This window comes from Oryzias melastigma, linkage group LG9 (assembly GCF_002922805.2).
Source record: "Oryzias melastigma strain HK-1 linkage group LG9, ASM292280v2, whole genome shotgun sequence".
Classification (NCBI taxonomy): Eukaryota; Metazoa; Chordata; class Actinopteri; order Beloniformes; family Adrianichthyidae; genus Oryzias; species Oryzias melastigma.
This window is the reverse complement of record NC_050520.1, coordinates 26,445,070-26,467,493: the sequence shown is the minus strand read 5'-3', so window position 1 is coordinate 26,467,493 and position 22,424 is coordinate 26,445,070. Positions and strand designations below refer to the sequence as shown.

Below are 22,424 nucleotides of genomic sequence, written 5' to 3'. Positions count from 1 at the left end.
ACGAGTAATTAAAAAACAAGACCTTTCACAAAGCTTGGCCTCAGCCCTGAATCACCTCATTCATATGGAGCGTGTGGCTCATATTCCTTGACTGATGGCTGAACAGATGAGAGCAGAGGCAGACAGCTGACCAGGGCACATGGCAGCAGCTGAGAGCACATTTTTAATCTTTTGGCTGCAGCTTTTCCTAGAAGTGTTTAACCAAAGCGGGGGGGTTTGTTTACAGGATTGGGTGGCAGTGACAGAGAGCTTGTTTATGTCAGCAACAATCTCACCTCATGCAGAGTGAAGGATTGTGGGTATTCAAAAAAAAAAAGACGTAGGCAGGACTGAGTGTGGACTTTTGGATAACTCAGAGTTGACACTGTGGCTTGAACGGTGATTGGATAATGTGATTTAGATTTAAGAAATAAAAAGAGCATATTTTGTATGATCTCAATTATTTTAAAGGCGTTAGCCTTTTCCTTTTAATTCATGGATTTGTCCTATTTATGCACTCAAAGGTCACCAGCTTTATTTTGAAATGGTGCGCTTTCATGCAACAATAGTTGCCAATTAACTGCTGCTTATTAAGTGCCAACACTAAAGAGTGTGTTTTTGCATTTTTCTTTTGCAAAAATAAAAAGAGAAATTACAACAGTGCACAAGTCTGAAACAAAGAAAACCGATACAGGATCTGCTTCTGGTAGAGTTGAGTCACGATCAACTAAATATTCCAACAATTCATCCCATCCCAGGTTTCACTTTCACCCCTCCACACACTACATTTCATTCACAATAGTTTGTGGCTTAAAGCTACAAGGCCAACAACAGAGCATGCTAACACACTGACGAGTTCCTCTTACACTGCCTCCTTGAGGTGACAGCAGTTAAAACATGCTAAGAGGTTTGAACCCAGAGTAGTTAAAGAACAACGTTCAAGGCCTGCAGCAGCTTCTGCACACACTCTGAGAAAATACATCATATCGGAGTGCTTACACACTAAACTCACTTATCAGTACAGCCAGCTGCAAGGTAAACACATGGATAGATTGCATTCAATCATTTACTTATCTCTCCTTTATTAATAATATTGAGATAACAAGCCACTAAGATGGATTTTTTTCTCGTTTGCCATTTGGAGGTGACATACAAGTGGGCATATCAATGACAGGATTTAGCCATCAGCTAGAGCACACTCAAAAATAAATAAATAAAAAGAGGGAACAGATGCAGTACAGTGTGTACCTGTTGCTAGGGCAACGAGGCCGTGCAGAGCTGTGGTTATGTCACACAGCAGTGCGGAAATCCAGCAGCCACAGCGCTCGGTTTGCCTCATGACCTCTCACCAGCGCCGCTGCGCTCTTTGATCACAAGTAAAGGGCTGCACACAAGCGGCTAAATTTGATTTCAGTGGCTTTGTGTGTTCAGGGGCCAAAAATCCCATCGATGTGAGCAAAACTAACCTGAAGCACCAGGAGTGGTGGAGGAGTGCAGCTGCGAGTCAGACATATGGGCGGTTGTTATCATGAACCTTAACCCAGTTAACACTGTTGGTTTCAGTTCACTTTACCAGAGAAGTTTACCAGCCTCTCGCAGCTCACATTAACCTTATCTAACCTCAATATTTTAGAAGATGATTGGAGTGGGTCTTTAACGCCAGATTCCATCCACCCAACAGGTTTTATGATGTAAAAAGTACATGTCAATATTTAGATGAAGAGAAATCAAACATTTGCATAGAAAACTCGAACTGTGTTTAACTATATAACCACGTATAAAATAACAGCATATTTACACAAAAAAGGGTTAAAAATCCATTCAACATTACAGATAACAACCTTAAGAAACAACAAGAGGTAAAAGTTACAGACGTCATTCACCCACTCGCACAAACTATACATTATAAAACAGATGACTGAGTATTTAGCCATTCCACCAACAATTGCTTAGGCATAATAAGTATCTGCTGATGCAAGTAGAGCAAGAGAAACTTACCTGAGTAATGGAGCCCCCTCGGTAGGATATTGCAGATTCTGGGTGCAGTCTGGTCCCCGGGATCCCCTTGGTGATGCTACCTCCCTGGACGCCTGGAGGAGAGGTGTAAATGTGTATTAATCTCACTAAAAGTCGAGGATTTAAAATGGACACGGATTGATAAACTCTTCTTGAACTGATTGATAAACTGGCAAAAAGTCAAGTTTTTCTCAAATTCTTCCTATTTCTTTTTTTCGTTTTTTAAAATGTCTTCATATTTTCATAAAGGGAGATGTTAATAACCAGACTTAAACATTGCATGGGTAACTACTGTATTTTAAAAAGGGGTGGTTGGAAAGGATTTTTTATTTTATTGGATGAAAGTTCAGGAAAAAAGTTAACTTTTAAATCTTGTAATTGGGAGGGAATCGAAAGTTGAGGAGCATGAACATCAGACAATTGTATTCATTTCATTGCAAAATTCTAGTGAAAGAAAATAATATCTACATTTCTGCAAAATACTTTTATATATGAGAATAACAGCAAGCCAAGAGCAGACAATAAAAAAATTGCCAAAAAATAAATAAAAGAACAAGAAAAGAAAAACAGTTTGACGCCCACCTCGCCCAGAAGAAACCTCATGAGGAGCCAGTTGGGTTGGCAGGTTGTCATTTTGGGAAGATGAGCTGTGTGGAGACAACTGTTCCTGCTTTACTGTTGGGAAAGTACCTGCAGAAAAGAACACTATAGTAAAAAAGAGTAGGGCTGGGTCCATAAAATCGATTAATAAATCTGTATCGATCAGTTTAACGAATAATGCTTACATCCTCTAGCTTAATGCTAATGTATAATCGGATTTCCCATAGGAATGCTAATGCTAACCCTTGATCAACTTAAACAAACATTATTGACTAAATAAACCTCTTTATATACTCACAAGCATGAATCTCCAAACTCTTAAGAATTTAAACATATTGTTAAAATAACCATTTGTGGTTTAAAGCATCGTTTTTTTCTCATAATTTCTTCTTCTGTAATTAGGTGTAATGCTATAGCGTGATTGCCACCTAATGGCCAAATTGAAACCCCCTCCAGGAGAAGCACAACAAATGCTGGAGCTTCTCTGTTTGAGAATCCATGCAACACTATGCTATTAATCTTATTATTATTTCACTAAAATGTTTACACTATGTGAACTTTTTAAAATTAATATTTTGATTATTAATGTATTTCTAAAAAATGTGTCTATGGCCAAATCCAAATTCTTCCCTTCTCCCTCCATTTAAAGGGACAGTTTAAGTGCAAGTCCTGTCTGGGAAATGTATTTTTTAAATCCGACCCTCCAAACGGAGGGATATAAAGTCCTCCATCACGAGAGTAAACCGCATCACACTGAGAATTGCTTTTCTTCATGTGGGTGCACTCTAAAGCACAGATGTTTACACTTAAATTTAAGTTATGACTTTTTGTTGTAACATGACCGCTTTAAAGCTATAAAACCACTGTTTTTATGTATATTCAAGCGCTGGAAGCTGAGCGGACCGGCGATTATTGATGACGTCCTCGAACGAAAGTGACATCCAAAATGTGAGACTATTTTTTCCATAACTCTCCATTTGGAGGGCCAAATGAAGGGAGAAGGGCTACAGAGAAGGGAAGAATTCGGATAAGGCCTAAATGTGGAAACCGTGAAAACAAATCGGAATTGCATCAAGCCAGGTTTTGATGAATCAAATCAATTCTGGAAATTATTGGCGAATATGAAAGTGAAATGCACTTCTTGTTTTCTTTTCTTTTTAACACCTACCTGCTTTTTTCTCCATCCAAGGCATCCCCATGGCTGTGGGGTTCATCTTTGCATGGTCTAACCCATGAGCTGGACTGTGCAACTGCACAGGGGTGCCCTGTAAGATGTTGTACATTTTTGATAAAACAAATTTGAATTTAAGTGTGGAATTATTTCTGTTTAGGGAAAAATAAATGTACCTGTGTGATGGAGCCTCCTGGTTTAGAAGAGGAAATAAGAGGGGGCGGCTCTGGCATGGACAGGGGCCTCACAGCTGCCAGCCTAACACTGTCCTGTGGCAGAGCAGAGAGCGACGGGTGGCCTGCTTGCTGGAACGCTGAAAGACAACAACGTGTTTTTAAAACTGAGAGGAAGAAAACGAGGAAAAGTCTTTTCCCAAAATAAACGGCATCACTGCTGCACACGCTCTCATGATGCTTGAAGAGGTCTGAAAGATGGGACGACACGGGAAATGACTCACTGTTGAAGTGGAGCAGATGCTGATCGTGACTGATCTTGGACATGTCTCGTGGGGACATGGGATACGGAGAGAGGACCGAGCGGCCAAAGTTTGAGGCCCTCAGATCGTCAGAGCTCACTGCTTGCTTCTTGGCTTCAGAGTGTGGAGAGAAAGCTGGGGATTTCTCTGCAAAAACAACACACAGAAAGTCAGGACGAAACACTACAAACAAAACCCACTGAGACAATGCTGCTGGAAGGCAACACCGCTTGTAAATGGAGCGAGGCACTCTGTTCATGCTGCAAAAGTTCCCACAACCTAGAAGTAATTGTAGAAGCCTCAACAAAGATAACGCTGCGGAACAGGAGTGAACAACCCCAAAGAAAACTAACAAAATTTACAAATTCCTTGTAATCCTTGTAATACTGTGCGGCAACATTTTCCGTTTGTTTTTGCAGCACAAAACGTCAACTACAAGAGCAACACCAACACAATAAAAGAGAACATATTGGCAACCACATCATCACTGAGAATACAGCTAAGCTTAAAGGTTATGGCAGAAAAAACAACATTATAAAACAGAGAAAATGATGAAAAGAAGCAATAAATGAACATGACAACAGTAATTCGTGATCTTTGACTTTAAGGGTCACAGGAACCTTCTCCAAAAATGAAGATGTCTTTATTTTAGAGGTCGTAACAAGACTAGCTTTGTAAAGGAATAAAAGAAAAAAAAAGGAGATTTAGTGCTCTCAGAGATTCCGCTTTAACAAGCTTGCACTGAGCTCAACTGTATTCCCTCATGAGTCAGTAGCAATAGCAGATCATTTATCAGTTCACACTCCACAAGTGTCCCAGAAACACTCGAACACCACAGAAAAGGTTCAAGGTCACAGATGGCAGATAGCAAACCGGTCTACAAAATAAACTAGATCAAATGCGTGTCACAGCATTTACAGCAACCTATATTTTGTAACTGTTCCATTATTGCTCTTATCTTGTACCCATAAATCTATTAGATGTGAGACAATAGGCACCACACCTTTAATTTCTTTAAAAATAGTTTCAATGGAGTTTGACAAAAGCTGAGCATTTTTGTAAAGATGAATACTTTTCTGTTTGACAGTTTAACATAAAAAGCTCATTTGTTAGCAACACAAATATTCTTGGCAATAAACTCCAAGAATTGATTTGTCCAAAGAAGGAAACCTGCAGTTACTTTTCAAGCACTGGATAAAACACACTTTTGGAATCTGCAATAGTTTTAAACATATTCTTACAGTAAATTGGTCAAAATGAAAGTCCCACATAGCAGCTTTGGTTTGATGAAAATAGAAAAATGTAAACTATTACTACAGACAATAGTGCTCATCTGCTGCAAAAATTATCTTTCATTATCTTAGGTTTGACAATACATTGTTATAAAAAATATATATATATTATAAGCTAGAAATATATATATTTAAGCTTGTAGTGCTGTGATCATAAGCAAAATAAATAAATCACACACATAATGGGGAAAAAGGTGGAAAAGAAGCATAAGACAGGACAAATGCTAGACTTTATGAAAAATAAAACAGATGAATTCTACAGGTAAACAAGTCGGTAGGGCTTTGAAAGCAGTTGTCTTTCTTGGCGGAGGTGCGTACCATCCTTTTCGTTGATGGAGGGAGAATGAGGGCGAACCCGAGGGCTGCTGCTGTGAAGAGAATCCCGGTCTCTATCTGCCTGAGGGGTATAAGGCTGCTGTTTGCCTGGCTGGCCCAAAAGCGGCTGCGGCTGCTGCTGCTGCAACTGTCTGACCTCCTGAGAAGACTCACCATGAGCCATGGTGATCTGTCGCTGGTACAATGCCAGGGCGTCGTGGGATGACACAACCTTCCCATTTCCACTCTGCTGACTGGCCTGCACAGAGGCCTCAGGCGTCTGCGCGCAGGAAAAGCGGGGCAAAAAGAAAAGTTACGTACATGACACAGAAAACACAAGCCAACTCCTACCTGGTCCTGACATATGGTTAGCAACATGCCGTATCTGATCAACACGATAGCTTAAAGGCATCTCTTATTTCTTGGTAAGCTAAAGTTTCACCAATATGTCGGGAAGCTCATCTCTAGCTGCCTTATCTTAAAGAAAATATGCCAAACAATTCTGTTGTAATGACGTTTGGGTAAGAGAGTGATTGTATAAATGCAAGGTTAGGCATGTGTGTGTGATGTGCTTGGATAGAATGTCTTAATGTTTTGAAAGAAAGAAAAATCCAAACTCCCACTCACAATAGGCGGAATGGCAGCGGCCCTCTGCCTGAGCTGCTTCAGATCCATGGGCTTCTGCAGCGGGGTGGATATGACTCCATCATGACTGTAGTTCAGTAGACTTGGTCGTGGAGAACTTATTCTAAACACAGCAAACAAAAAAAATCAAAATAGGTTACACACATTTTGGGAAGATGCTGAACAAAAAAAAATCCTTTAAATAACAACAATCGGGCAGAGAAATTGGCAGGATTGGACACTGAAGTTTAACGGTTTAACTTTAAGCTTAATAATAAAAGGGTTTAGCAACAAAACGTGTTTCAGCTTAAAGGCCTCAGGGTATTTGCACACTCTCCTCAGTACTGAAAAATATTTTCAAGTTAAACTTTTAGGCCTAAATAATTAACCATCACAGTTTTCTGTAGTTATTACACTGACCTGCCTATAAGGCTTTCATTGTTTTTACCATTTCTACCACAAAGCTGCCTGATATAGAAATTGATTATCACGCACATAAATACTACAATAAAAACTAAACATGTGACACATGTCCTGGTTACATGTTAAAGGGTGACATGTTTGAATAATGTGGGAAAAGGAAAATAATCAGTGTGTGGGTGTGTCTGTCTAAATGGGTAGAGAGACTATTGACAGAGTCCCAGACTGTGGAGAATAATTACAAATAAATAAACCACATCCATGTATTGCACATCTGCTGAAAGCGCACAAAAATACTTGAATCACAGACGCACACACAGGCACACAGGGGAGAATTTGAAGAAAAAAAAAAAAAAACACACACACACACACATCCTCCCTCCCTTTGTTTGCTTTGGCAGAAAGGGCAACTTTTCCCTCAGCTCTGCCAGTACATGCAGTCTGCTGTCATGGAAAAAAAATTGAACAAATACCGTGCTAACAGGACTAATCGCTCCTCCCACGCACTTTGACACCCATTTCTTCTGGCTTCATTCACAGACAACTTACATAAATGGCAAATATATACATTTTCGTTTATTAAAAGAGCAACCTGTGGCGTATGCACGAATGAGGCTTGCCAAATATGGCTTCACTGCTGCACAGTGTAGCTAGGCAACTAATACTACTTCAAAACCCTTAGTGCTTTGTTTTCTAATGTCTGCTGCGGTACACCAGAGAAAGAGAACACCAGGCAAGAAACTCAAAAACTAGGAGCCCTTCAAGTTAAAGAAATGGCGTCTTTTCACATCTTTGAAAACATTTAAACTTCTAAAACCTTAAAAACTATTTCTTTTTTACTTAAAAAAGATTGCACCTGTTTTTGTCCATGCTATCCGTCTCCTCCACCTCATCAGCACTGCAAGTGGCACTAGAGTCGCTGTCCCGATGGGAGCCCGTTTTGGCTGCATGCTCCTTTTTAGAGCTCTTTGCTGAGCTTTTGACTTCATCCGTCTCTGCTGTGGAAGGTTTTTTATCCGCGGCATCGCTGGCCGCTGCTGGCTGCTCTCGGTTAAGCTCCTCAGCGTCTATCTCCTGTTTGATGGCGGAGTCTCCCTCTTCCTTGACTGGAGGTTTCTCATCTCCTGCCTGGTCCACGTCTGCCCGGGTCTCCTCCTTAACCCCAGAGTTCGTGCTGCACTTCGGCCTGCTGGAGCCTTCGTCTTTAGCCTTGTTGTCTTCAGATGAGCGGGGCGAAGGCAAACTCTCCGTATCTGAGCTGTTGTTAGGTCCACCTGGTGGAGTCAGACATACAATGCATATTTAGTAAATAAAGATGTACGTTAGAAGTTCTACATCTGTTGACTTATGTTAGAAGGTATATAGTAAGCTTCAGGTGCAGAGAAGAAAGATTCCAGTGTATTCCTAAAATCACTGACAGTCACAAACAAAAATGTTTAAAAAGTCCCTTGAGTTTTGTTTAGTTTTTTAATAGTTATTCAGGCAGCAGTTAGAACTCGAAGGGTGGAGTTGGCACTTTTCTGTCATCATGCAAGGTGCGCCTCTTTTAAAAGTGGGGCTATAGCAGCTTTGTTCTCCTGACATCAAGAGACACCGCAACAGCTAGGGTTTGCCACAAAGAACCGGAGGCAGATGAAATAATGTAATGATCAATGATGACAACACTGCAATTTTAAATGCAGTTAGCGACATTTGATCTGTAGGTCAAACCTGCTGGACACTGAGTTTCTTTAAATGCACCTTTCTTTTTTAAATTGGTTATTTCATCAATAGCTAATATTCATACAAAAATAATGCCAGTCAAATCACTGGACAAAATAAATAAGAACCATGTTCATAACAGGAAGCTGGCTATGTTTTCCTTTGAGATTACATTTCCTTATATTCAAATAAACCTCTCAAATTTAAACAACAAAAAACTGTTTATGAAAAAATGTTGCTACATGAAGCACATGGAATAAAGGCCTTGTACCTTCACCATCCTCAGGGGCCTCCTCTTCATTACAGCTGGCCCCAGAGCCCTCCATCTCCTCCTCCTCTGCAGCAAACGTAGCGCTGGTTTCTTCATTCTGCAAAGCTTTGCCCCTTCGTCGGGCCTTTCTCTCCTTCTCCTGGTTAAAAGTAAATATTAAAAAACAAAACAATATTCAAGACATCCCAATACAGAAACCTGCCTTTTGATAGTTTAAAATAAATTAATATGGAAAAAATGTCTCACCGATTTCATTTTATGCTGCTGCAGAATCTCATCCAGTTTCTGCCTTTTCTTGTAGTTGAAGTAGAAGTTTTTGCACTGCGACACAGTTTTTGATCCCACCATCTTGGCGATGGCGGACCAATTCCTACCATACTGGAGAAGGCCTGGAATCAGCAAAACAACAGGTACAAGAATTAGCAAAGTATTCAAACAAAGCCAGAGAGTCATGAATGGGGCCTTGGGGGCAGGATTTGCTCTGTGGAGCTATAAAGGCAATGACAAAACGACACACTTTTTTTCAACTTGAAATTGGATTGTTAAATTGTTTCTATGAAGCTGTCGACAAAGCTGGCTAGCCTTGATGACAGAGAAACAATGATTGTTTTATCCTCCCCACAGCAGCATAAATAAATCCTAAACACTTCCTAAACAGAAGCAGGGCACCGCTGAGGTAAGAGAGGATTTCTAATGTGGTAGGTGAACCGTCAGTTACACCGAAGAAATCACTAACTCTCCCCTCCGGGGTCAGACTGCGTCATATTCTAACCGACTTTGATGTGACCCAATTCCAAGAAACCGTAGTCCTCTACCCAGTCAAGCACATGATTGTGTCTTACACAAGAGTCTGCAGGCACCCGCTGGGCCAGAGCTGTGATAGATCAACCTGTCATAAAAACACAGAAGCATGCACACACACAAACACTCGCAAAGTCTCCGTGCACTAAAAGAAGAAATGTAAGGGGGAGAGCCAGAGCAAGAGAGACTGATAGTGCAGAATTTGCCCCTAAGTGCCCCCCTCTGAGTGTCTACTGTTAGCTGAAGGCAGCTCATTAACAGTGTGTTGTAAGAGGCTTAGCTTACACCACCCACTTGTTTCCTGTGCCAGCCTGACAGGACCTGGCAACACAACAGCCTCTTGAAAGGCTGCTGGGGGGGTGGGGGTGGGAGGAGTGTCGGTCATGGGCACGAAGCCAACACATCTTGGGATAACCTTGGACACGGGTTCACAGGTCTCTGCATCTCATCACTTAATGGAGGTGGAAGAAGGAGAGGAAGAACCTGACCCGCGGGAAAGGAGAGGACGCCGTTTACGGCCCTGTCATTTCAACTCTCACATTCATCACGGCAGGCTGAAAGAATCACCCTGTAGACTACAGCGATGAAAAGAAAGACGGTAGATGAACAGCATTACCTTTAATCACGGAATAAAGACATAAAAATGTCAACCGATTATAATAAAGTGTCCATCAGCCAATCAATATAAAAATTCCTAAAGCTTAAAGCATTCACTGCAATGGTTTACATGCCAAACACAAAACTGAAATCTGGAAAGACTAACATAAACATAAGTACACACTAAAATCTGTTTAAATGTGCACATCTTAAAGTCTGATATCTAAAACCTGCAGTATGACCAACCCTTGTAGTTTGGCAAGAAGATTTAGTTCTGCAAATGCAAGCAACACTAGAAAACCCTTTCCAGGAAAGAAAAGAACCATTAGAGCTGACGCTTACCACATTACCAATAGCTATTACCCACTCAGCCATCTTCCACACATTAGCCTCCAAGTCAAGCTCAAACTTCTACACAACCCTTCTCAGCATGCTGTAAAACTTTAACAATAACAGGGGATCAATAATGACATCTATTTATTTTCCCACATGCAAACACACATCGCTCAATGCACGGCAAGAGCTGTTCCACTCTTAGTTGCTGCAGCAACACATGGAAGGAACATCCAATCAGCAGTTGCAATACTGAAACAGGTGGTGGCCCCACACCCAATCAGGACACTGCATTAGCATCGGTTCTTCCAATAGAAAGCTCAATCAACACCCGGTCCTGCCAGAAAGTTTGCGTCCCTGTCAGTCACATGCCTGTTACTTCTGCCGTTGTTTTGTGACCCCGTTCAGGATAACGCTATCAGACCGTCTGATCTCTGGAGAGCCAGCTGGGAAGCTCCTCTGGGCAGGGCCTTCCGAGCCAAAGCAGAGGAGATGAAAACAGCTCAGTCTCAGTGCTCTTTCTGCCAGCTGGCGTGATACATGAGCCGCAGTCAGGTTGACATGCTCCAAAGCAGCACATGCTCCTGGCCTCTCCCCTCCACCGCGTCCTCTCTGTGCTGGTCTGTTCTTCTCTGCCGTGTCTCTCCCCAATGGCGGTCGTCTGGGAAGACTTCCACAGGAAAGTGGGACTGTGGGGCGGCGCTATGTGCTCAGCCTCCCTCTCTCTCTCCCCTCATCTGATCTCTCCTCTATCTCTTTTTTTCCCTCCTCCCTCCCTTTTTCCCTCAGTCTGTCCCTCCCCCTTCCTCACTATGCCAGCAGGCACAGAGGCGTGCACGCACACACACACTAATGCACGAGTGAGTGCATACCCACTCAGACACAAACACACTCTCACTCCGTCTCTCTTGTTAATACTCTAGCACACAGACACAAACACACATTGAGGCAGTCCAAGAGTAAACAGAGAGCAGCGGGAGAGAGGAAAGAGATAGAGGGAGCAGAGCCACCGAGCCAGAGAGACAATGGAGAAAGGGAAAGGATACAGAAGTGGAGAGTAAGCACGGAGAGAGGAGAGGGGGCAGAGGGGGACAGAGAGGCAGAGAGGGAGTTGATGTTGATACCATGAGAAAGCATAAAGGCTTTCACATTTTTCCTGACTGACCTGCTTTTCATCTTGAATGTGACCTCTCCAGTTTATAACAACACAAAGTGAGGGGGGGCGGAGAGAAAGTGACTGGGGGAAAGAGGTGTTTGCCAAATCCTCCACAGCTCTTGCCAATCTGTGCTGTTGCCATCTCCCAATGGAGGGGGCAGGAAGAGCGCGACAGCAGAGGGGAAAGCAGACATGGCCTTCACTACCTGCTGCTACTTTAAAACCCCACTCCAATGAAAAATGTGTTTTTAACATGTTCGAATCGCTGTGAATCAGGAGCAGACAAAAGAAATGCAGCTGGAAAAAGCTTGTCAAAACCACCCCCCTCTCTGCTCTTTTCTAATGCATCTACTTGTAGACGAATAGATCCATAAATGTCTTTGTTTTCAACATCTCAGCTGACTGGTTTAAAACTATACAACTGGATAGGGCCAATATTGCATTTTTGTTGCACTGCTAATGTTAGGTTGGGGCTGTAAGCTAGCAGCAATGCGTGTAAACAAATGGGTGATGGGAAATGGGAGGCGGGCTTAATCCGCACCAACAGTCCCGCCCACAACTCAGGAGAATTTTGAATGAACTCCTGTCGCTCTGCAGAAACTATGCCCTAGAAAACTGACTGTTTTTTTTTTTCTAAAAACAGCAAAATCCTTATTAAAAAAAACCCCAAAAAAAAACAAGAGCACTGAGAACAGTTTTACAATAGATCAAAAGATGACTGGAGTGAGACTTTAAATGGGTTTCTCCCACAAGCAGTGCAAGGACCATTATCCAGCTGCTTGCCTGCACCCAACCTAAGCCTGGCTTATTAGAGCACTTACATAAATGCACAGCAAGGCGATTGCACATGCAACCACAAAGCACAGACCAGCAACCTTTGCTACGCATTCCAGGCATGCAAAGAGATGGGGGGAAACTAGTGAACTTGACATAAAAACATTGCAAATCCTGGCCGTCTCCTGTTTGAGATCCCATTCCGACCAGCAAATCTGGCTAAATCTAATATGTTAGTGTGCCAATGTCCTGCCAAGCACTATTAATGCCATTATTCAGATCTAGTTAGCTCAAGGGGATAAACACATTAGCATCAGGACACCTAAGCTTCTTTAAAATATATACACGTCAAGCACCATGAAGGAAAGCAGCTTGACGAGATAATTCAATTTAGTGAGGGACGTAGAGGAACGTACGATCCCGTCAGGGGAATACCTTTTGGCAGGTGAGATGGTGGTTGTCAGAAGGGAGGAAAAAAAATATTTAGAGGAGCTCCTCCTCTTCAGCCAACTGTACTGTAGCTGGAGGTCTGTGGTTACATAAGCCCCTCAGAGAAGCCCTGCTTCTGCTCAGCAGCCGGGCTTATCCTCTGGGCCGGAGTGCCCCACTAATCCCACGGCAGTAGAATAGAACTGAAGATATTAACCAGGATTACTACACAGGACCATGTTCAAGCCAAGCCAGGACCAGTTATCAAAAAATAAACCCGATAAGAAAAGAAAAGAAAAGCCTGCGGACACAAAAACCCATTTCGCAAGTCATTCTGCAACAAAAAAGGGATGCAAACCTCTGCACCAAACGTGATTTCAAGACCCCAATCAGGATAGTAGTCATTACTTACAAAAGGATCAAGATAAGGAAGGTTAAAAAAAAGTGGCTGAGCTCAAGAGTGACAAAGGGCAAAATGACACCGACTTAAGGCAGCTGCCTTGCACTGAGTTTTTGTCGAGTAATGTCTCCAATCCAGACAACAACAACAACTTGAACAGCATTTTAACAATCAAAATTTAAAAGTCACATTTCACAAAAACCTCAGATTTGGAAATGAAGTAAAGACTGGTCCTCAGTCTGGTGCAACAGATGACTCCCAGTTACAAGCGTAGCATGCAGAAGAAATCACTGAGAGCAAGCAGATAATTCAATCAGTAAATGAAGCTCATGCAACACGCACTTTAAAACACGCTCACACAAAGCACTTCTGCGAGTAAAATGCGCAGAAAATGTCAGTGACCTCTGAATTAGCCAAAGGCTTCTGGGTAATCTTTAGTCAAAGACAATAAACAGTCCAAGTTAATGACGGCAGCATTTGCAGGGAGGTTGATAAGGGGCAGACTTTACAACTTCTATGATAAAAGGCAGTCTGCCTTCACCCAGAGAGACAAGGAAACAACTCCAAAGAGCAACAAATGCTGTCCAGGAAGAGCGGCGCATTCACAACCGAAGAGCACGTGGTGGCTGCCGCCTCACTAACAGGAAGTCGCAGCCGCATCACTCGTCTGCGCTTTCAAACGCTGCTTAAGCCGCTAATGTACATTGATTTGACTAACGCAATAAAGTGCTAATCTAAATGCAGCAGAGGAACTCTCCACGTGAAGTTTAGGTGTATTTTTGAGTTACCTTTTTTGGCTGTTTCCATCTCTTCTTCAGTCCACCGAGAGCTCTCGTTCATCTCCAGATTGGCTGTCAAAAAAAAAAAAAAAAATAGAGAACCAGTGAGTGAGAGGAGGCGAAAGGCGGGGGGAGTGGGCAGTTGTTACAAAGTCAGTTAGGGAGTGATTGACAGAAGGAAAGGAAGGAGAGACAGAAAAAAAAGAATAAGGGGATGGGGGTAGGGTAAGCTTGCGTTGCTCACACTACAGCGTGGGTCGCTGGGGACAGTTTGTTTTAGGTGGAGGAAGCAGGAAATCCAAGGAGAGAAGTCAGTTAATGATTATAGACATAACAACTGGCTTCTTTCCCTGCACACACCATAAGCCAGTCCCGTCCCTGCCTGGCTGACAGCGGAGCTTTTTTGTCCTCTATCTGGACCTGTGAAGGGCATGGTGGGCCGTTAGCACCACTGCCAGCAGGAGAACAAACAGCGGCTGGGGTGGGGCTGCTGACTGAGAGCCCCTACAGCCCGGAGCCACAGGGGGATTCCCTGCGACTGAACCTGTGCCGCAGGAACGACTGCTGCAGCACGTAAACACAACTGCTGAAGCATCATAAACACATGAACCTACAGTGTTCATGTAAACATGGCTGACTTACCGAAATAAATCAGAACGAAAGAAAAATTTAAGAATTCTACTTTTTTATCTTCTTGGTTTATAGCAATAATTCAGTGGTAAAATGTTTACACCAATTTTGAGTCATTTCAGTTGAAATGAGTGTGTGGAAACCATAAGGTGAGGTAAGGATAAGGACAAAAGAACAACAGTGCACTCTTGTGGTTTGGTACAGGAGGCCATACTCCAATCAAACATGCCCAAAACTAAGTTGTGCACTACATTGTTTAGAATGCATTTCTTCAAAAAACGGATGCATTTCTTAGAAGATACGAATCTCAAACTCACTAGGCTCATTATTGGCTGGCGGTGTGGAGTTCTCCTCCACTTCATTGGCCATAGAGCGGGTGACGCGGCCTTTGCGGCGCCCCTGGCTATTGGCTGTCCGGCGTCCTTTGAAAGCCACAGCAGGTTCTTTGTCCTCGGCATCTTCTCCAGAGGTGTCATCCCTGCGTTCAAGAAATGTCACAATAAGATCAAATAACATACAACAGAAAGCATTAAAAACAGCATCTATATGGAAGGCTGCAGATGTTTTGAACTTAAAAACCAAAAGGTTTTAAACCCCTAGACAGCGATTAACAAATAGAGAGTAGCCTTCAAACTGCTTCATCTAAAACACAAGTAATAACACTGAATTTGTTTGCTAAAATAAATAAATACAAATCAGGTTTGAGTCATTGTCTGTGTACTGAAATACAGTGGGTAAATTAAACAGTAATAATTTAGAAAAAAAAGGATATGTCTTTAAGTATCAAATCTGAATTTAATAGTAAAAAATCTATAACATATAGTTATGAATAAAAGAGAATCCTAAACAAAATTGTTACCCTTTTAGTCCAAAAACTCACTTTTAAATGGGAAGTTAAGATAAAAAAAGTTTTTCTTTGGTTCAAAAGTGAAACACAGTTGCACCCTTTTTTTTCCCAAACTTGTTGCTCTGTACAAGAGCCAGAATAAAAAAAATACTATTAAAACATATATTTTACTCCTCTATAAGGTCAAAAAAATGTGTGATTAGACCTAATTATTATATTATGTTTAGATAATGCTAAAAATCTTCACAATTTGTCCACACGAGATGTGGGAATTTTTGAAGTCTCTTTCATATTTCCATCTTACTTCAGTGTGTGCCATCATAATACGATACTAAAAAAACACTAAAACCCAAATAGCAAAATTTAGAAATGATTCTAGTGCTGATGCATGTAGGAACAAACATCACCTTTAGTCTGCAATGAACCCCAATATAACCCTTCAGAAAGTTGGGAGACTAAATATGTGTGCAGACGCCGCTCTTTACTTCGCTTTTTTTTATTTCCCTGATAATTTATAGAGTGTCAGCACAATGTCATGCCAGGAGATAGCCACTGAGCTTGAACCTCCTGCTCCCCTATTCATCTTCTTCCCACACCATTAATCTTGCTGAGGGGAGCAAGTGACATTCTAAATATAGGCGAGCCAGCTGTGCCAGGGGTGGCGTCCTCAGGCTTTGCCTCAGTGCAGGGAAGCAGAAGGCCTCCCTTCCTTCATCATCACCCTCAAATCTGACCCATGGCTTGGAAATACCACTCAACTGTTACCAAAATACTCCCTGGTGATGCTAAAAACTTACTATGTACATATAAACATACAAAACTGATCTATTTTGAAACAGCAGAAAGCATAACTCCATCAGCTGTTTTACATCCTTTGTTGAAAACTCATTTAAAAAAATCCTTCCATGCTTGATCAAAGCACCCTCAGATATACACATAAAATCCTCACTTTTTTACTTTTCAAATGTTACTTTTAAATCAAATCTAACCAAATAAGCTCTGAATTTAAAACAAGAGCTGCTGCAAACATGAGAACAATTGCAAAGGGTAAAAAGATGAAGAAGAAGAAGAAAAAAAAACCTGAAGCATAACATTTTTCAACTGATTTTCAAGAAGTATTCTTGCTAAATTAAAAAATAAATAACATTCTTAATCCTAACTTGGGAACATGTGGCAAGTTAGAAGATCATTTTAGCCAAACAAGCTCATACACGTTCACCCAGCTGCAGCATCTTGCTTGTTTTGATGGAACCACCACCATCCTTCCACCAGAGTGACAAAAAGGTCTCAGTCAATATCAAAAAGAAACTCACTTCATCCCATCTTCCTTTTCTTCAGCATAATTTTTCTCTTCATCCCTTTCACCCTCTTTCTCCTTCTCCTCCTTGTCCTCCTGGGTGTTCCGGTTCACTTGTTGTTGCTGTTGCTGCTGTTGACCATGCTGCAATGAAAAAACACAACAAATGTACTTATGTGTCTTGTTGAGTTACTAAAATACATCAATCGCTTACAAAGTGCTTTAGCCATATGGTTGACTTTTCAAAAAGAGATTTCAAGCATTCTCGTTGCAGATTCTATAGATTTGAATTAATGAAGCAACCTAATCTTTTTAGTTTTTTTGCTAAATTGAGTGAGTCGACACTTCCAGTAGCTTTTTTTTTCTGGCTGGCAGCCATTTTTAGCAAAAGAGCTGTTGCTCAACAATGCCATTTCAAGTGATCATTTAAAAAAAAAAAAAAATTCACATAACTAATATCAACCAGAAAATCTTACTCGTTTTGGCAGAACCAAAACAAAACAGGATACGAAAGTCCTGAGATGACAGTAGCATTTTTTCTTCTACCGTTTAACTTTTGCTCTTCAAGCACCCAGAACCACTTCCTCCACAGTTTCCTGCCTGTCTGGGCTTTCAGGTTAAAGTTCAGCTATGTAACCACGCTAAGAGAGGCATAAAATACCAATTAAATACAATGGTTTAAATTATCTACAAAACATGACACCTAAAAAAGGACGGCATAGGAGTAAAATGAATAAATGAAGCAAAAGCATGCTCCTTTCATACAGGGACTTTTCCTGTTTGTTCAGTGGAACTGGAAATATTCACATTTGGCCTCCTTTGATTTATATGAGTGGTCCAAGGAAGGTAAACAGCGCTCTGTGGTGTTTTGCAAAATTAACCTGATGGATATATTGATGAGGCATAGAATTGTTTCCACTTCCAGGGTTCTAATATTAATCGAGGTATCATCTGCTTATTTAAACCAACGTTCCAGGAAAAGATATTAAAAGGTATTTCTACTGCCGTCATATACATCTTTGGGTCAGAGGTGATCTCATGACACAGCCATGTTTTTGTCTGTAGAACTTCCTTTGAAACTTAACAGCTGGGGTTCAGGAAGATCACATGTTCTGGTGCCAGCTTGGAGTTACCCATCAGCAGTTAGAACTGAAAAACCACACAGATAGGCAGCAAGACACCCTTCTAGGTTAACCTTTAAGTATAGCTGCCCTAAAAAACAGACTCCTGGAATGCAAGTCACATGATCCGTTTATTTCTCAATAGAAGTCTATGGGGTTTGACTTCTTGGAACCAGTGGGTACTTCCTATTTTGAACGTGAGGGGGGAGGGGTCACTAATTCCAGTTCTCATTTACAGTCATTAGTTGGAAGTCTGAAACAGATTTAGCTAGGAGTTCTAATTACTTGAAAAATATCCCTTGTTCCAATTAGTCATCCTGATGAGCATAAATATGATTTAAATGTATCTTTTGAAGCTAAATCCTTCTGTTGGTGTGAGCTAATAGCAAAAGGTGTTAACCCAGAACATGTGTGGCAAACCAGGGACTAAAGAGGACAAGTTTCCTCAGGAAAAATGAAGAGGGATCATCATTGCACCCAGAGGAAAAGGTCACCAATAAATTAAAATGCCATTTCAACGGGGCCCACCGCCACGAACTGTTAGCACCTGACGTAGGAATAGGCAGTAACTTGGAGTCAGCAGAAAAAAATCAATTCCTAAGGCAATAAAGATGAAACTCGTTCTGCGTAGTTCTTAAGTGATCCTACAGTGAAGGAGGAAGCCCTTTTTTAGTCACTTCTCTTTAGAATTTTATTCTTAATGCTGCTTTCCAGAGTTCAAGACCAGACATCAGGGTTGGAGCTAAAACCAAATTAACAACATCTCTACCATTTGGCTTAGATCCGTCTTCATCTCACCGCAGCACTGCTCTAATATACTTACTAATTTGAGCTGCAATCTACCCCAGATCGAGTTCACGACCCTATGATAATTAAATACTCTGCTCTAAGCAGCTATTCATTATTAATCAACAGGGTCAAATCAGTCATTCTTTGAGTAAGGACTACAGTTTAAACATTTCTGATGTCACTTCTTATTTCAAGCCTTCAAAGTCTACACAAAACCAACCGATTTTAATTCCTCCCTTAAAAGGCAATAAATTGGATCAATAAAAAGGGCTGTATCGACATGAAACTGAGCACATTACTCTATTAACATGACTAAACGCCAACAGAAAGCATTCCTACATGGACCCAAGGGTTAGTAACAGATAGAACCACAGAATTCTGCTTTCATAGAATATGACATGATCAGCATACCAAGAAAATTTAGGGCTGCCACGATTGGTCGACCAATCAACGACTAATCGACTATTAAATTAGTTGATGACTAATTTAATAGTCGATTAGTCGATACTTTATATTATATGGAGTCAGAGTGTAGTAAAGTTGAAAGTTATAATAGCTTTCTGTTAGCTATTTTGACATTTATTAAGGATTATTAGGCTATTTTGGAGTTTTGCTGATATTTTAGCTACATGCTAGCTATTTTAGCTCATTTAGGATTTGTTATGTTTTTTCGGCTAATTTGGAGTTTAGCTAATATTTCAGTTACATGCTAGCTATTTTGGCTAATTTAGAATTTTTTTTTTAAGGCTATTTTGGAGCCAATATTTCGGCTGCATGCTAGCTGTTGTGGCTAATTTGGAATCTTTCAGTTTTTTAGGCTAGTTTGGAGCTTAGCTAATATTTCAACTGCATGCTAGCTATTTTGGCCAATTTAGGATTTTTTCAGTTTTAAAGCTAATAATGGTTAAGATGTGTACTTTACATCCAGTTTGCGCACGGCCCGATTAATCGACTAATCTGAAAAAATAATCAGTGATTAGACGACTATTAAATTATTCGTTTGTGGCAGCCCTATAGTACATTTTCCATGCATTACACATCTTTAATAGGGAACGATACAAAGCTGGTGCTCTATAAGCAACACACCAAAAAATGATGTGTGATATCAACTATGTTACCCGTTCTTACAAATATATATCTCCACCTTAGATATATGCAATAAAGTTGAACTGAATGACTGTAATGGATAAATGGCAAACTATTATTTTACAGTATTAGTGAAGTAGTATCTTGAATTTAAGACTGAGGATAGAAGCAAGTTTTTTAAATTGCCTACTTCATGCTATTTTAAGATGTTCAGAGTAAACTATATCAATATAAATGATCATATATTACCCTTGAAACACTAAAGAACACATTTTAATGAAATATTTGTTATTTTTGTGAACCGCCTTTTGCTCCTTGTGGGTGCCACCCATTTCATTACGTCAACCTAGAATTATTTGCAGTTATTTAATCTATCATTTGCAGTTTACTTCTACAACATTAAATCACAACTACAGGTTTCTCAAGGCAAACCCGGAATCCATTTAAACCACGATCAGAACCTCTGAGATAGCTGAACATACCTGGCTCCTTCCTCTCCGTCGATAGTTCCGTCGCACAATGTTCTTGTAGTTCTCGTTCTTTTTGGTCAGGTAGTAAAACAGCACGCACTCTGCCACCGTCTAGAAGATGATGGATGCAGAATTTTACTCAAGAATCTGAATACAAAGCTGGGAAATTCATGAGATGATATAAATCTAAGGTGATACCTTTCTCTCCAGAAAAGATGCAATAAGACCAAAATTTTTGGGATGTTGAATGAACCTAGGAGAGCAGAAAAAATTATTAGGATTTTGAAGAGCAATTAGAATAATCAAAATCAAAGAATAAAAATCAGTTCATCTTAATTAAAAAAAAAAAAAGAATGTTATTCTTGATTATGTTTGATTAGGATCTAGGCTGAACTGCTTCGCCTGTGGAATACATTTCTGAGCTTCATCACAAGCTTTGGGCATGGTCAAATGCTCACACTTTTTATTTTTTTATTATTATTTTTGACCTAATTTTGATGCTACAACTACGAACTTCCACTTTCAATCTTCATAAAAGAGGAATACATACTTCCTTCATAGGGACTCACAGAACCTTTATCGGTTACACAAATTTCACAGGGAGTATACCGTGTCCTTCCTCTTTTTGCATAAGAAAGCAGTGACAAAAAAACGTTGCATAAAAAGAGTCTGCAAGCGTAAGCATTCTACTCACTTCTCTCTAAAAGTGTCCTTCTCCTGCTCGCTCCACATGTTCATAACTTGTCGGTCCTTGTACACCTTCATGGGATCGCCCATAAGCCCGTTCATGTTGATGAACTTGATGCGTTGCTGCTCGGCGTCGAACAGCATGGGAGGAATGACTGCGAGTTGTCTCATTTGCTTCTCTGTGTTCTGATGAAGAAACATTTAGTTGAGATGAGTAAAAGCCTGGTCTAAAGAAGAAAATGATCCATTATTAAATGAACATGGCTGTGTTTATGACAGCTAATGCTGCAAAAGGTAATATTTTACTTCTTTATGTCATCAGTAAGGAATACATTTCTCTGTCAAAACAACTCCTTTATATTTTTTACAAATGTTTAGCTTTTTTCAATGATCTGAACAACAATTAAAAAAAAAGATTACGTATAAAAGAATGTCTTAAAATGTATGAATCTCACTAAAACTAGAATACTAGAGTTGATGAGAAACGGTAATGCTGAGAGCATCAAAACCAAGTCATTTTAACCCCAAGAGCTTGGCTGTGTGTTCCTTTTTCCATGTATAATTTCAGACTTCTGGGTCATCCAGTCTTGCAAAAGAGCAAGTGGAAAATAGGATGAGCTTACCTCATGCTCTGATATTCCATCGATGATTTCAGAGACTTCGTGTTCACTGCGGGCTGCAGTTGAGGCAAGTCCACCTCCTCGCTGCCCAACACGACTTCAAAAGGAGAAACATGACCCGTCACTCTAAGCTATGTGGATGTTTTGGCAATGGTTGCATGAATGAGATGACAAGCAGGACTAATAGGTCTGCCGAGAGCCTGTAGTGAAAAAGGAAAACATGATCCCACCTCTGCATTCGCTCCTGCAACTCTCTTTGCTTGCGGATCTCCGGGAACTGCTTCTCGTAGTACTCCCGCACCTTGCTCTCCTTGGCTCTGCGCCGCGGGTTGTTTTCGATGCGCTCCACCTTCTTCTCCCAGGCCTCCATCAGCTGGTCATAGCGCTGGCAAAACTTCTGTTCCTGAAAAAAAAAAAAAGAAAGAAAATCAGTGAAAATCGCATCAACAAATATGCTTTAAATTAGTAAATTCTGTTGATTTTTGTTTTGCTTTTAACTCCAAGCAGAAATAGAAATAAGTAAAATTCAACACTGCTTCTCTGAGTTCAGTCTTTGACCTAAAGCACATTACTAATGGAAAAATATCTACTTGAGGCACTCAGCGTTATATAAACAGGCACTGGATAAAAATGTTAAAACATGGCAAATCATGGTCTCTGCATATCCAAACTTTCTTGACCTGAAACTCCCAGGTTATTGAAGTTCACACACTAATTTTTAAACTCCACAGTAACCTCACCCAA

The 22,424-nt window shown here is 40.7% G+C and overlaps 1 protein-coding gene across 3 annotated transcripts in view; it reads right to left on the bottom strand.

Moving 5' to 3' along the window:
• ncor2 (nuclear receptor corepressor 2) overlaps positions 1–22,424 on the bottom strand; it is a 78,474-nt gene that overhangs the window by 12,675 nt on the left and 43,375 nt on the right. For 2 of the 3 annotated variants that reach the window (XM_024275319.2, XM_024275318.2), the window contains exons 10-27: positions 21,911–22,083; positions 21,684–21,777; positions 21,068–21,246; positions 20,572–20,626; positions 20,386–20,484; positions 16,924–17,051; positions 15,081–15,241; positions 14,143–14,205; positions 9,111–9,253; positions 8,865–9,003; positions 7,749–8,166; positions 6,476–6,596; positions 5,852–6,128; positions 4,224–4,388; positions 3,943–4,079; positions 3,764–3,860; positions 2,578–2,685; positions 1,978–2,069 (exon numbers count right to left, since the gene is read on the bottom strand). In XM_024275319.2, coding sequence (XP_024131087.1) covers positions 1,978–2,069; positions 2,578–2,685; positions 3,764–3,860; positions 3,943–4,079; positions 4,224–4,388; positions 5,852–6,128; positions 6,476–6,596; positions 7,749–8,166; positions 8,865–9,003; positions 9,111–9,253; positions 14,143–14,205; positions 15,081–15,241; positions 16,924–17,051; positions 20,386–20,484; positions 20,572–20,626; positions 21,068–21,246; positions 21,684–21,777; positions 21,911–22,083 — 2,649 coding nt within the window. The remainder of the gene's footprint in view (positions 1–1,977; positions 2,070–2,577; positions 2,686–3,763; positions 3,861–3,942; positions 4,080–4,223; positions 4,389–5,851; positions 6,129–6,475; positions 6,597–7,748; positions 8,167–8,864; positions 9,004–9,110; positions 9,254–14,142; positions 14,206–15,080; positions 15,242–16,923; positions 17,052–20,385; positions 20,485–20,571; positions 20,627–21,067; positions 21,247–21,683; positions 21,778–21,910; positions 22,084–22,424) is intronic. The other variant, XM_024275320.2, reaches the window with a different exon arrangement.